Source organism: Bos indicus, chromosome 13 (genome assembly GCF_029378745.1).
Source record: "Bos indicus isolate NIAB-ARS_2022 breed Sahiwal x Tharparkar chromosome 13, NIAB-ARS_B.indTharparkar_mat_pri_1.0, whole genome shotgun sequence".
Lineage (NCBI taxonomy): Eukaryota > Metazoa > Chordata > Mammalia > Artiodactyla > Bovidae > Bos > Bos indicus.
In genome coordinates this window covers 10,646,193-10,661,616 of record NC_091772.1, presented here as the reverse complement: position 1 = coordinate 10,661,616, position 15,424 = coordinate 10,646,193, and the positions used below count along the sequence as shown (strand labels likewise).

Genomic DNA, 15,424 nt, shown 5'->3' with positions numbered 1-15,424 from the left:
GCTGGCACCAATGCAAGATGCTGGGTGAGTTGTTGCAAGGAAATCCCCCCAGGGACCCCGAGCACAAAGCTGAGGAACATGAGGACTCAGGAAGCTGAATCCTATGGGGAGTGCCCCCTGTCCTACACCCTGAGGTCAGCACTGGAGGAAACTGGAAAGATGCCCGCGGCAGCGGACGGAGGGTGATCCGATGCAACGTGGAACCTTCAGGAGGGGAAAGCAAGTACTGACAGAGGCTGCCCAGGCCAAGTCTGCCTGGAGCCCTTGGCTTCCAATGCTCTTAGTCTCCCTGGAAGGTAACTCCAGTGATGTGCAACAGATGAGCAACTGACCAATAAAGAGCACGGGGAGGCAGCTTGAAACCCACACCTGCCGCCCAGAAAATCTATCCTTCATATGTGCTGGTGTCACTGACACTTATTCCCCTAAACATTAGGTCTCTACCTGGCATTAGCTTCTGGTTTTTTCAATCTAAAAGTATTCAAGCACATGACCTCATATGTTTAATATATTATTCTTATAATATCAAGCATGAGCATCTCCTTCATAAGCATAAGTATGATTACATTTTTCTCATGAGGAACTAAACAGAAAAATTAAGACACAGAAGTCAATGGAAGTTTACAAGAAATGAAGGGTTTCAATGAGGAGAGTGATCTCCAATGAGATCTGTATTTTGAACTGTTATTCAGGCTCCTGGATGGTAAACAAAACTGATTCGAGACAGGTGTGTGTGTGTATGTGGGTGGCAGCGGTGGGTGGGGTTCTGTTTCCAGTTTCCTGGACCTCGAATAAGATGGTGGCTGCCTTATCCTAGTCCTCCACATTCACCAGATAACCAGAGCCGTGCATAGCTGATCATTTAAGGTGCGGTGTCCTCACAGAAGGTTATAGAAGCCTCCACGGGCCTTAAACAAAAACCCGAATGCTGAAATCAGAGCTGTGAGCATTAAGCAGCACAAAGATGGGGTTGCCCTGAGCGTCACCCTGAGGCCAACACCTACATCGGTGTGGAGAAACCACACCAGGGGTGCGTTTGCTGGGCTGGTTCCCTGGAATAGCTTAAGCGGTCTCAGATTAAGAGGCTCCCAAGTCTTCTTGGAAAAAGCAAAACACATCCTTTCTGCAGGGAGAACCCTCTACTACAGCTCTCAAGAGTCCCAGAGATAAACATCGTGTGAACATGAGCTCACAATCAAAGGTCACCACAACGTATGTGGGAAAGGACCACTGATGAGAGTCAGAAGAAGCCAAAACAACAGAATTAGATCCTAGATATTGGAATTATCAGACACGAACTTGGGATAAATATTATTAAATGTTTACTTAAATAAAAGATGGAAATAAAAAGTGGACAAGCAAGCAAGAAGCTATGAGAAATGATCAGGCAGGACCAAATATAATGTTAGAAAATGAAAAAAAAAAATCAATGTCAAAAGAAAATCTCACTGGTAGATTAGATATAGCTGAAGAACGAATCACTGACCTGGAACACAGAGATATGAAAAAGTACCCAGAACATGCCATGTACAGAAAAGAAGCTGCAAGAAATGAAAGAGAGGTTAAGAAAAGCAGGAAAAGTGAAAAGATCTAATATCATACATCCAACTGAAAAGGCCACGGAGGGGAGAGGCAATATTTTACAAAGAATATCTGAAAGATTTTCATAGGACACAAATATATATACTCAGCAGGCATAATATTTCTAAGTATGGTAAGTAAAAAGAAAACGGCACCTCTGCCCTATGACTCAACAATTCCATTCTTAGGAACACCAGCACCGAGAACAAAAAATCGGGTTCCCCAGAGCCCCCCCACCGCCAGGGGTTACCACTATCCCGGCTTGGAATAGTGACCCTGGGGACGTGTTCTGGGTGTGGTGACACAGATGTGTCCAATTCATCAATTCTTCCAACTGTATACACGTGTGTATTTTTTTGTGTGTGCATATAACACTTCAATAAAAAGTTAAAATGAAAGAAATACACACCTAAACACACCAAAGAAAAACCACAAAAGATGGAGAAGCTAACAGCAACCAGATGACACAACTCAGATCACCTCCTGTGGAGACAGAATAACAGCCTCTAAAAGACATCTGCATCCAGAAACTGCAAATGTGCTATTTCATAACAAAGGGGAATCAATGCAACAAACAGAATTAAAGCTGCTAATTCACTGCCCTTAGATGGAAAGAGTGTCCTAGACTGTCTACTAGGGCCCTTCTCTGTGGAAGAGCAGGCAGAAGACTGGGAGTCAGGATGGAGCACGAGGAGGACCAACTAGTCACTGCTGGCATCAGAGGAGGAAGGTGTGGATCAAGAATGGGAGGCCATGGAGAAATATACCATGTTCATGGATTGGAAGAATCAATATAGTGAAAATGAGTATACTACCCAAAGCAAATTACAGATTCAATGCAATCCCTATCAAGCTTCCAACAGTATTCTTCACAGAGCTAGAACAAATAATTTCACAATTTGTATGGAAATACAAAAAACCTCGAATAGCCAAAGCGATCTTGAGAAAGAAGAATGGAACTGGAGGAATCAAACTACCTGACTTCAGGCTCTACTACAAAGCCACAGTCATCAAGACAGTATGGTACTGGCACAAAGACAGAAATATAGATCAATGGAACAAAATAGAAAGCCCAGAGATAAATCCACGCACATATGGACACCTTATCTTTGACAAAGGAGGCAAGAATATACAATGGATTAAAGACAATCTCTTTAACAAGTGGTGCTGGGAAATATGGTCAACCACTTGTAAAAGAATGAAACTAGAACACTTTCTAACACCATACACAAAAATAAACTCAAAATGGATTAAAGATCTAAACGTAAGACCAGAAACTATAAAACTCCTAGAGGACAACAGAGGCAAAACACTCTCTGACATACATCACAGCAGGATCCTCTATGACCCACCTCCCAGAATATTGGAAATAAAAGCAAAAATAAACAAATGGGACCTAATTAACCTTAAAAGCTTCTGCACATCAAAGGAAACTATTAGCAAGGTGAAAAGACAGCCTTCAGAATGGGAGAAAATAATAGCAAATGAAGCAACTGACAAACAACTCATCTCAAAAATATACAAGCAACTCCTACAGCTCAACTCCAGAAAAATAAAAGACCCAATCAAAAAATGGGCCAAAGAACTAAACAGACATTTCTCCAAAGAAGACATACAGATGGCTAACAAACACATGAAAAGATGCTCAACATCACTCATTATCAGAGAAATGCAAATCAAAACCACTATGAGGTACCATTTCACGCCAGTCAGAATGGCTGCGATCCAAAAGCCTACAAATAATAAATGCTGGAGAGGGTGTGGAGAAAAGGGAACCCTCTTACACTGTTGGTGGGAATGCAAACTAGTACAGCCACTATGGAGAACAGTATGGAGATTCCTTAAAAAACTGGAAATAGAACTGCCTTATGATCCAGCAATCCCACTGCTGGGCATACACACTGAGGAAACCAGAAGGGAAAGAGACACGTGTACCCCAATGTTCATCGCAGCACTGTTTATAATAGCCAGGACATGGAAACAACCTAGATGTCCATCAGCAGATGAATGGATAAGAAAGCTGTGGTACATATACACAATGGAGTATTACTCAGCCATTAAAAAGAATACATTTGAATCAGTTCTAATGAGGTGGATGAAACTGGAGCCTATTATACAGAGTGAAGTAAGCCAGAAGAAAAAACACCAATACAGTATACTAACGCATATATATGGAATTTAAAAAGATGGTAACAATAACCCGGTGTACGAGATAGCAAAAGAGACACTGATGTATAGAACAGTCTTTTGGACTCTGTGGGAGAGGGAGAGGGTGGGAAGATTTGGGAGAATGACATTGAAACATGTAAAATATCAGGTAAGAAACGAGCTGCCAGTCCAGGTTCGATGCATGATACTGGATGCTTGGGGCTGGTGCACTGGGACGACACAGAGGGATGGTATGGGGAGGGAGGAGGGAGGAGGGTTCAGGATGGGGAACACATGTATACCTGTGGCGGATTCATTTTGATATTTGGGAAAACTAATACAATTATGTAAAGTTTAAAAATAAAATAAAACAAACAAAAAAAAAAGAATGGGAGGCCTGCAGGTTTCCTCCCGAGCTTCCAGAAAGGAAGGCGGCTGCCAACACCAAGACTCCTGCCCAGTCGTAGGCACTTCTGACTTCCAGGCTCGAGCACCGTGAAATCCTAAGTGATGATGCTTTAAGCCTCTGACTTCCGGGTAACTCATCACTTCAGCAATGGAAAATGGATGCTCACACAGAGCAGCCTGCCCAGGTCAGAGGGCAGAGGGCAGAGGGCAACCTTCAACTGCACATCAAGGTTTGTGCTCCTAGGAAGACCAGCCTTCAAAAATGGGAGAGAAGCTGAGACATTTTCAGATTAAAAAAAAACTGAGGGAATGTACTCCAAAGACAGTTTCACAAAAGACCACACATCAGAGTAAAGAAGATGGTCCCATAAGGAAGGCATCTAACCTGGCATCCAAGCTGAGGACCATTCAGTACAACGCCCGGTCTGGAGATTTGAAAAACGGCCATGTCCAAATGCCTTGAAACAATCTACCAAGACAGACCCAGGAGGAAACATAAGACCTGAACAGACCTGTAACAAGGGTTACAGATGCTGAAGAATGGAGCCTTGTTTTGTCCGCCCACCCACCTGGGGCCGAAAGCTGCAAACACCTGTCTCACTCCCGGCTGCTCCCTCAGCTGTGACAGCAGGTGGCAGGTGCCCGGGAAACCCTGTCCAATGATCCAGACACCACTGAGACTGGAACTGTGATGTTATCTGTGGGGCCAACAAGCCAAGGCATGCAGCGAGTCAGGAGAAGCGGGGAGAGGCCCAGCACAGCCCCTGGGCCCGGGGGCTGGGTGGAGGACGAGGACAGCACCGGCTCCTGTGCCTGTCCAGAGGAAGTGCCCGAGACAGAGAGCAGAGAGGGCGTGTGGCCGCTGGGCTGCTCCTGCATGAAAGGCCCAGGAGTGTGCCAGGGGCCTGATGTGGACTCGCAGGTCCACTGGGCCAGAGACCAGCCTCCGATCGCAGCCGCAATTGCAACAGTGGGTCCACACGTTCACCTGAGGCTCTGCCACTTGTGAGGCCCAGCACCACCTCTGCTTCATGGAGCAGGGAATTCAGAGGTCAGCCCACCACGACCAAGGCTCCACATCATGGGGGACCCCCCCGTCTGAGGCAGAGGCCTACAGCAAGGTCTAGAGGGTGATAAACAGTCCAGGCGCCTCGGGGGGAAGGGAGGGGGGTCTGGGAACAGAGCCTGGGGCTACTGGCTATGCCAGTATTTTCTTTCTCAAGCTGGGAGGTGCACTGACATTTATTCCTTGGCTTATCATAAATCCCACGTGATCTGTTTTCCGGTGAAGCAACGTGGCATGGTCACCCTGCGGGCAGGAGCTGGCTCCTCAGCTGGACACACCTGCGTGTGCAGTGAGCCAGTGTCCTCTGCCCAGACAAGGGACACAACAGCTCACAAAGACTCTGTCTCTGCAGGACGTGATGAGCTTGCGGGAGTGCCGTGTGGGCGCTCACGGGACCAAAAGACACTGGGTAGAGAGCCGCAACCACAACACACAGCTGGGCCTGCCTGCAGTCACCCAGGTCATCTCCTGGGTGGTGCTGGGAGGCTCCTGGCAAAGCCCTTCTAGAGGCCTGGGCTCCTGAGGTGGAGTGGGTGCCGGCCTGGGCCCCAGGGGGCCCGGGGAGGAGGGCCAGGCTGCACACCTGACACTCCATCACCAGCTCACAGACCTCCTCCCCACCTTTAGCCTCCCCTCAGGCCTCCAGCCCCAGCTCCCTGGTGGGGCCCGGAGGATGGGCGTGTGGGCCCTTCTCCTCTAGCACAGAAGATCATGTTCCAATTTTCCAAATAAACCTGTTCTCTCCTTTGCTCACAAATCTCGGTTTCTTTCAAGAACTCCACTAACCCAAACTAAAGGCCTTTCCCATTATTTGGGGGCATTTAGGCCTTTCGTCGACCTCCCCAGGAGCCACGAGATGACAGATGAGGGAGACTGTGTTTTTAAAGTCAGACTCCTTGGGACGTCCCTGGCAGTCCAGTGGTGAAGACTCCATGCGTCCACCACAGGGGCACAGGTTCGATCCCTGGTGAGGGGACTAAGCTCTCTCATGCCATGCGCACAGTGCAGCCGAAAGAAAAGTCAGACCCTGTGTAAAATAACCTGGTCTTTCAGGGCTCACCACTCAGGTAACAAGTACTTGTGACTCTGAGCAATCTGCCCAAATTCAATTTCAAATCCGGGTTCTGGGCAACAAACCCTGGACCTGAGATCACGCAAAGCTGGGGTGGCGGACCTGAGCCGCTGGAGCGCCTCCTGCAGCCGTGCTCTCTCCTGGCTCAGCCACCACGTGTGGCCCCGCTCCAGCTCCGCCCTCCTCTGCAGCTGGTCCCGCAGGCCTCGGACCACCTCCTGCGACTCCGCGTGCAGCATCGCCAGCTCGGCCTTCTGACCCTGCAGCACGCCAACCTCGAGCTGGAAGGCCTGCTCCAGCTCCCTCCTCTCCTCTGCAAAGGTCCTTTTCGTCTCCTCCATTTCCCTCTTGTGGTCATTAACCTGAGGAGAGAGGCATGAGTGATGTCGACCGGGGGCCCCTAAACACAACTCACTTGACGAATCAAGGCTGCCGGGCGCAGAACCCAAACAGTGGGTGGCCCAGCTTCAACAGGGTGCCGGGGCCCGTGAAAGGCTCCCCACGGCTTGTGTGGCCGCCTGCTTCCATCACTTCCTGTAACCTCCACTGCAGCCTTGGGGGGAGGCCCGCAGGTGCAGAAGGGAGGCTGGCGGCCTGGCAGGCAGCCGCAGGAGGAGGGTAGAGGGGAACAACACCTCCACGAGGCCTGGAAGGCAAGGCCACAGCAGGCACCCAGGGGCAGGACCACCCCGTGGCCATGGTGACACCTGACAAGCTGTGGGCACCATCCCTCCACAAAAACCACCACAATCGAGTAACAGAGCAAGAGACACATTCACCCAAGAAGACAGGCTTGGCCAGGGTGCCTAGGAGCCCCTGCGTGCCAAGTCGCTTCAGTCGTGTCCGACTCTGTGTGACCCTGTGGACTGTGGCCCACCAGGCTCCTTCGTCCATGGGATCCTCCATGAAGAAGACTGGAGTGGTTGCCACACTCTCCTCCGGGGGATCTTCCCGACCCAGGGATTGAACCTGCATCTCTTATGTCTCCTGTCTTGGCGACATATCTCCTCTTTTCCACTAGCGCCACCTGGGGAGCCCCTGGTGCAGGGCAATCACAGGAACTAAGATTCTGCTCCCAGAATCTGCTTCGGCTGCAACAGAGCTGGGGGCTATGACTTCCCAGTGCAGGGCAAACAGGGAGGTCTGGCCTCTGCACCAGCCTCCGGACACGGGGATGGACCCTGTTCCCTCCCATTATTAGCTATTCCTTCTGTCCTGCCTCCTTCCGAAGAGGGTGGAGGCACAAAGTCAAGGTCACACACATTCCCTGCAAACCTCCGTCCCCCTGAGCGCGCTCACTCTGGGCAGACGTGTGTGCAGACACGTCTCAGCAGCAGGAAGTTCCCCTAACTCTGTGGCCTCCCTCAGTCCCCTGACCTTGGTCTGCAGCTGGATCTTGAGTTCTTGGTAATGCTCCTTCAGCAGCTCCAACATGATCTCTGTTTTTATACTCGCTGGGGCAGAATCACCCACGAATGTGATGGTGCCTGAAAATAAGAGGACATGTACATTGATGTTCTGCCCAGAACACCATGGGATCAAGCATCTTTTAATTTCATAGCTGCAGTCACCATCTGCAGTGATTCACGGCCAGCCCTCCTGGGCCCAGGTGTCCCCACGCCACGCGTGGTAGGGGGCACACTCACATTGATTCAGAATGTGAATGTGGCCACTGATGGGGTTTCATCCATGCCGGTTGATGGGCTGGAAAGTGAGGGAGCTGACATATCCTGACCTCTCGCCTGCTCTTTTCAGTTCCCGAATTGTTTTCCATGAAAAAAAGAGACAGACTCGGCAACATCTGGCCGAGAATATTTGGGATAAGCACCTTAGGAAAGAGAGCATCCCATCGCCCTGACAACAGGAAGCTGCCGCCTGGGTCAGGAGTGGCCCTGGTTGGATGCACAGCCAGCCCGGCCTCCACCACCCATGTGGCCCCTGCACCACAGTGCTGCTGTTCTGACCGCCCCTCCTCCTTAGATGGGGCCGAGGGGAAGAGAAAAGGCTCCAGCCGGAGAGCACTTTGGCTGCGTTGGCACCAACACGAAGCTCGGGGCTCCCTCCGGTGCTACGACCCAGAGCCATATGGCCAGCACACCCGGGGCGCAGGTCCTGGCTCTCATCAAGGGCCACACACTCCTTGCAGCTCAGGCCCGTCCAGGGATAAAGACCATCGCCCCCTTCCCTGCGGCCACACGGGCCCCTGACACTCATCGAGGCATGCGATGACAGCAGCCATGCGCCAAGCACCCCTGGCTGAGGGCAGCAGGGCTGTGGCTCGGGGGAGCAGAGTCCACTGCTGCGGGTGCAGGTGAGGGCCCCCCTCAGAGGCCAGGTGCGCAGAAGACCCCCCGGCTGCCCTCGGAGGCCCCGAGGAAAGCTGACATGGACTGCCCTGTCAGAGCCATCGCAGGCCGTCCCCCATCGCCCCCAGCCCGCTCTCTGCTCCCCTTCCCAGATGACCCTCCACGGGGGCATCTCCTTCCATCCCCGCTGCCTTAGGAGGCTCACAGAGGACACGCCTGCCCTGAGGTCACAGCAAGGTCATCATAACCTTCACCACTTACTCTGTCCAAGCAGTAGGACCTTCATCCTCCTCCATCTCCCTTGGGGCTCTGGGTTGCCTAAACCCCTCGCCTCAGATAGGCCCCTTCTCCCACACAAGTGGTCCGAAGGACTTGTGACCCCCTGCATAGCGGGCTGGCCCACCGCCCCACCCCCGGGGCATGAGCACCGACCCACCGCCTCCCAGCAGACCCACCACCTCCAAGCAGTCAGCTCCTACCTGCCGGGCTTTGTCCCGGGGGCAGGCGGCCGTGCCGACTCAGGGCCGCCTGTGCCTGCAGACCTTCCAGGGCAGCCTGCAGCTCGTCGTTGCGGTCCTGCAGGTCCTGTGGGCAGAGCCAGACACTTCCTCCAGCCACTGCGGCCACCAGGCCCCGGAGTGGGGCACAGGGCCGGCACCCAGGGAACAGTTCAGGCCCCAGCAGAGCGGGTCCCGACTTCCAGGACGGGGCACAGACACTATACCTGGGCACCGAACTGCTCCGGGAGCGACAAGGACCAGGAGTCATTTCCCACCGTCTCATACCTGGCACCACCTTCCATCACTGGATACCCAGAAGGGGCTCGGGGGGAAAAGTGCAGTGAAAGTGAGAAATGGAGAAAATACAGAGACCTTTTAACACCTGAAACCACAAGAGGTTGGGGGAGCATGCTCATAAGGGGTAGGGGAGATTCGGGGGACTTGAGGCTTAAGAGGAAGGGCCTCTGGGACCTTCCTGGTGGTCCAGCGGTTAGGACTGAGTGCTTTCCCTGCAGAGGACGCAGGTTTGCTCCCTGGTTAGGGAACTAAGACCCTGCAAGCTGCACAGCACAGAGGAAAAATAAAAGAGGAAGGGTCTCGTTTGTAACAAGCATCATTTATCCACGCAAAGAATGAAATACAACTCAACGCGCCCACTTGGTCACCTGGCTTTTACAGGGCAGGAAGGGCAGCGCGCACAGTCCGCTCTCCCAGGTGGTCCCACGGCCCGAGCGCCACGTTCGCCCATGATGGTGGGTCCACGTGCTCCTCCCCCCGCCTCGGGTGGGCCGTGGTCACCCCACCTGGAGGACGCCACATGCGATGCCGCTTCCAGCCGGCTCCTCCCCCGGGACCCAGGCTCTGGGGTTCACGCCACGCACACCCTCAAGGCCCCACCGCCCGCTCTGATTCTCCTTTTCTGGGGGCTGCGCATGCGGCCTGCAGGACTTAGTTCCCCAACCAGGGATCACACCCGTGCCCCCTGATCGGGAGTGGAGTCCTAACCACTGGGCCACCAGGGCAGTCCCTCCTCTCTGATTTTTTAATCTGAGTTTCCTCTGCAGGCAGCTCCTCTCAGATCTTTCTGAACTCCCTGGTGGCCAGTGCCTGGCCTGTGTCCACACCCGCCCTGGAGGAGGAGCCTCTAACTGGCGGCTCTAGGCCATGTAGGAGAAGGGACAGGCCCTGCTGATCTTAGAGGAAGCACATGTTTACTAGGCTCACTGTACCTCCTTCAGAAACTCCTGAGCAAATACGCAATCTCCCCAGAGCGAGTAGCTCTGTCCCGGGGAAAGGGCAAGGCCAGGAAGCGAGAGCTGCAGGGAGGCCCGTGGGGCGGCGGGTGTGTGCGCCCCAGCCCCCCACCCCACAATGACACCACACAGGCCACAGAGCATCTCTGACGTGGTCAGTCTGGATCGAGGTGTGCAGCATAAACTCTACAATGATCTTAAAGACCAGGTTCCCAAAGAGGGATGCAAAATAGCTCACTTAAAATGTGATTATATTGATTACATGCTGAAATGATGGCACTGTGAAAGTAATGGAGTAAATAAAATGTTACTAAAATTAATGTCACCCATTTCTTTTTACCTTTTTTTTTCTTTTACCTTTTTTAACGTGACCACTGGAAAACTTGGAAGTACACACGTGACTGCTGTTTTTACTGAGCAGTGCTGATGTGGCAGGAAACATAGACAGAATCATTTCTGCCCAATGCCCTGCCCCTTCAGTGGTTCCTTCCCCCCTCACACGGCCACTGTAAGAGCATATCCATGCTCCGCAAGTTCAGCAGAGCCAGAAAACAGGCCCTTAAGGTATGATGCCAGGCACACTGCTCTGTTCCAAGCACCTAAGGATGACATGCACTGTCCTGGGTCCCAGCCTGTCCATCCAGGGTGCGTCCAGCAAGGCTGGGGAGCCACGTGCCTGCTTTTGTGTGGGTTGCACGTGAATTTGGGGTGACTGTGGATGCTGAAGGCAGTCACAGGATGCTGCCCCGAGAGCCGGGAAAGGCAGCAGGTCCACTGCACACAGCGAAGCCCTAGGTCTGAGGCTCTGGAACCTTTGAGGCTTCTCTTCACGTTAGCATTAGCAGGAGAGGTGAGCTCAGCAAGAAAGCAGGAGAGGGTGGGGTTTCAACAGCAGCTCAGAAAGCACTGGAGAGGAAGGCGGGGCCAGCCACACCGAGTAAGCACACACAGAGGGGCTGGCTGCCCAGACATTTGCAACTTCGTGTATTAGAAATTATTTTAAAAATATATTTTTTTAACATTCTCAATGCTAATTTGAAACAGCCAAAAATACCCCCCAAAAGAGGGAAGATCTCTGAATAAGTAGCACCAAAATGTAAAATTTTTTTTGCCAAAATTTCAAAAAGTAAAATTTCAAGAATCAAAAGTGAAATGAATAGCAACAGTTAGGTGACAGTCGTGAAAAAGCAAAGGGGGTTACACCTGTATGAAAAAGTTCAGGTGCACTAAAGCAACGTATTAAGTGCTGGTTAGTCACAGGTGCTCAAAGTGGGGGAGAAAACACAGCAGGAAGGAGAGGTCCTCCAGAAAGTTAACCACAAAACCCACACACCACTCGGTCTCTGAGAAGGGCTACATAGGTGACCCATACACAGGACTGCAGGGGCACCGGGATTCAGGGTGTGGCAGGCAGGAGGCAGGGGTCACGTCACACTGCAGACGAGCACGGGCTCACCTTTATCCTCTGGTGTGGCCAAAGCATCACGTGCAGAGAGACAGTTCTTATGTTAATCAGGAGGGAAACCATTAAGAAGCAAGTGAATACTAGACCCTTAACGCCAAACAATCAAGCTTTATCTGCCGGAGTCCTGGACAATCTTGAGGGAGTAACAGTGTGATCTGTTTCCCAGCAGGGACTGTTCACCACCTGCACCCTGCTCTGCATGGTGGCGACGCCAGCTGAGTGGGCTCACATGTAGGTTTGGGCCAGGAAATGCATACACTCAACCACAGGAAACAAGATGAAGCCCTACATGGTGCCCGGACGCACACGGGGGCCTTGGGACTGGGGTGAGCAGCCTGTGCGGGGCCGGGCACAGGTGCTGGGCAGGCAAAGTCCCAACTGCCTCCTTGCAGAACATGCTGCTGCTGCTGCTGCTAAGTCACTTCAGTCGTGTCCGACTCTGTGCAACCCCATAGACGGCAGCCCACCAGGCTCCCCCGTCCCTGGGATTCTCCAGGCAAGAACACTGGAGTGGGTTGCCATTTCCTTCTCCAATGCATGAAAGTGAAAAGTGAAAGTGAAGTCGCTCAGTCGTGTCCGACTCTTAGCGACAACATGGACTGCAGCCTACCAGGCTCCTCAGTCCATGGGATTCTCCAGGCAAGAACATGAGGCTCGGGAAATTCCCTTGCAGTCCAGCATTGAGGACTCCATGGCTTTCACTGCCGAGGGTGTGGGTTCCATCCCTTGTCAGGAAACTGCGATCCCACAAGCCATGCAACACAGCCAAAAAAATTTGAAAAAACAAAAACACAAAGCTCAGAAGACCTCAACTGAAGGAAGCCCACGTCAGAGGCTATGCCTGCCCGGCTCATGTAGGGATGCTCCTGTGGACCCAAGCTGGGCCACCCGCCACGTGGAAGCCAGGATGTGGGAGGGGCCACCCAGTCCTGAGCAGACAGCGCCTGACGTTCCCTCGGCCAGGGGGACACTTACCCGGCACTTAAGCTCGTATTCCTTCTGGATCTCTGAGAATCGCTCTTCCTGGGCCAGGAGTTCTGTGCTCTGAGGCTCCAGCTGAAAGCCAGATGCAAGCAGGAAAGTGAGGGCCAGGACCTCAGGCCAGGTAGAGGGTGGGCTGCCACCCCCTCGTACTGCCGCAGTACGCTCAGCATCTGCAGGTGCAGCCACCTGTCCCTCCCCTTCCTCCCCTCCCTCGTTTCAAAGGTCTCAGGGCAGAAGGATGTTTCGAATTTCAGGAAGGTGGTCATGCTCCCACCTGGACCCTGGGCTGCCTTCTTGCCTCGGCCACCTGGGAGGCCCCTTGCACGGACGTGCACCTCCCTCCTTTCCTGTCCTCCCCTCAAGGTGACAGAAAGGGCCAGGTCTCTAAGCGCTCCTCACCCCAGCACTGGGGTCTGTGCAGAGTTGCTGCCTGGTCCAGGCCTCGTCACCAGGTCAATGCAGGGCATCACTGGGTGTCACCTGCACCCCTGTACTGCCTGAAGGGGAGAAAACTCCAGGCGAAGTGGCCTTAATAACTTCCTCTGCATCACAGCATTTAGGGTTCCCAGGTGGCACTAGTGCCAAAGAGCCCGCCTGCCAACGTAGGAGACGCAGGAGACGCAGGTTCAGCCCCGGAACGGGGAGATCCCCTGGAGCAGGAAATGGCACCCACTCCAGTATTCTTGACTGCGCCTGGAAAATTCCACGGACGGAGGAGCCTGGCGGGCTACAGTCCATGGGGGTCACAAAGATTCAGACATGACTGAGTGACTGAGCAACACGTGGAATTTTAGCAGAAAAACCCAATTCCGTCTCCTGTGTATTCTCCATCAAGACCCTGACGCCCTTTACCAACACCCACAGGCGCTTGTCTGGGGACTCAGAGTCTGCAAGAGGACTTGCCTTATCCTTCAACACAAACTCCAGGTCATTCTGAAGCTTCAGGACTAGCTTCTGAGAGTCTGAGAGCTTCTCCACGACTTCAATCATCTCCTTCTGCAATCGACTATTTTCCTACAAGACACAGGTCAATGGTTGGCCAGGATGGAGGAGGGAGCGAGAGGCAGGGCTCCAGAGCAGGAGCCCTGGGGGAGGCTCTCCCAGCCACCTGAGCTCTCGAGAAGGTCATAAGCAGCACGAGTGGAAGCCAGTGACAACCCTTCCCGAGCCGTCTTTGAAAGGACAGATTTGAAGCTGCCCCGCAACAGCCCAGGAGTCCACCAGAAGGAGGGCGGTGTTCGGAGACACAGGATAAACCAGAAGGCAGGCCTGGCTTCTCCTCTGGGGGAGGGAGGCAGGGCGGTGTGGAGGAACCCACAGTCAGGGAAGAAGAAGGAGGTGGGGCCGGGGCCACCTCACTGGAACCAAAGGCAGGCGGGGAGCAGGTCAGGGACCCTCTCCACAGCCAGGAAGAGTGCCCCCGATCCAGGTCACACAGCCAGGGTTGGGGGCGGGTGACGCTTTTGTGTTTGGTCTAGTGCTGTGGTTCCAGGGAGGCAGCCGAGGCGGCGGCCACTGACCCAGAGCCGAGAGCGAGAGCCCCGGGGCCCCCATCCTGCGGCCCACACGGCTGCAGAGGAGGCCTGGGTCTCTCCTGGAGAAGCCAGGACGCTTCCGCTTCGGCTGAGAAATGGGCTCTCTCGGTGGCTGCAGAAAACGTTCTTTAGGGTCAAGCCCCCAGGGCCGCAGGGAGGGTTGACACCTGGCTCAGGAAGGTGTGGGTATGGAGGAGGGACCCCCGGGCAATGTGGCCTCCCTCTTTTCAGGTGGGGGGTCCTGAGGAGGCACCCCGCAGCACCATGAACCCCCCTACCTTCAGGGCCAGGGTCAGCTTCTCGTGGAGGCCGGTCTCCTCCGCCTGCAGGCGCCTCAGGTCCTCCTCCAGCCCGGCCCTCTGCCGCCGGGCCTCCTCCCAGAACAGCTCGCGTTCCACTTCCACCTCGGACCGCAGGAGGCTCAGCCTCCCCTGGTAGCCCTGCTCCAGGCGTCTGCAAAGCATACGGCACACGGTGCATCGGGGGCGCCATCTGGGCCTCTCCCTCCCCGGGGTCTCCCGTCAGCACACTTGGCCTCAGCACTGGGGACACATTTGTTTCCGCCTGATAGATGCGGGAGCTTCAGTGTTGTGGAGAGGCGGAGGCCTCATGAACTGCCCCCCTCGAGTCTGGCAGAGGTGACCCCACACAGACAAGGGAGCCAGCGGGTCCCTCGGCCCATGGGGCGAGCTGGCAGGTGACTTCTGGGTGGGTCTCTGGCACCCCTTGGCCATTCAACCTTTTCCACGTCATCAAAAAAAAAAATGCATTGGTAAATAAAGGCAGCATCAGGGCCCTTGGTGACTGAAGGCGCAGAGAAGTCAGCCTCCACCACAAGCCTTGGAAAACTAGCACACAGCGAATCCCAAGCAGACAGAGGATGGGGCAGGGCCCTTCCCCTCAGACTCTGCAGTGATCTTTTGCAACAACCATTTCTATCAGCAGGGAAAACAGTGCCAAACCTTAGCTTTATCACTAAAGCTAGTGGAGCTGAGCTATTTAAAATCCTAAAAGATGATGCTCTTAAAGTGCTGCACTCAATATGCCAGCAAATCTGGAAAACTCAGCAATGACCACAGGACTGGAAAAGGTCAGTTTTCATTTCA

At 53.5% G+C, this 15,424-nt stretch overlaps 1 protein-coding gene across 5 annotated transcripts in view; it reads right to left on the bottom strand.

The window, feature by feature from the left end:
• Positions 1–15,424, bottom strand: part of LOC139186644 (ninein-like protein) — a 96,657-nt gene that overhangs the window by 15,114 nt on the left and 66,119 nt on the right. For 3 of the 5 annotated variants that reach the window (XM_070801939.1, XM_070801940.1, XM_070801938.1), the window contains 8 exons: positions 14,597–14,771; positions 13,687–13,797; positions 12,775–12,855; positions 11,791–11,836; positions 9,306–9,403; positions 9,061–9,166; positions 7,653–7,762; positions 6,378–6,637 (listed from right to left, as the gene is read on the bottom strand). In XM_070801939.1, the coding sequence (XP_070658040.1) occupies positions 6,378–6,637; positions 7,653–7,762; positions 9,061–9,166; positions 9,306–9,403; positions 11,791–11,836; positions 12,775–12,855; positions 13,687–13,797; positions 14,597–14,771 (987 nt within the window). The remainder of the gene's footprint in view (positions 1–6,377; positions 6,638–7,652; positions 7,763–9,060; positions 9,167–9,305; positions 9,404–11,790; positions 11,837–12,774; positions 12,856–13,686; positions 13,798–14,596; positions 14,772–15,424) is intronic. The other 2 variants (XM_070801941.1, XM_070801937.1) reach the window with 1 other exon arrangement.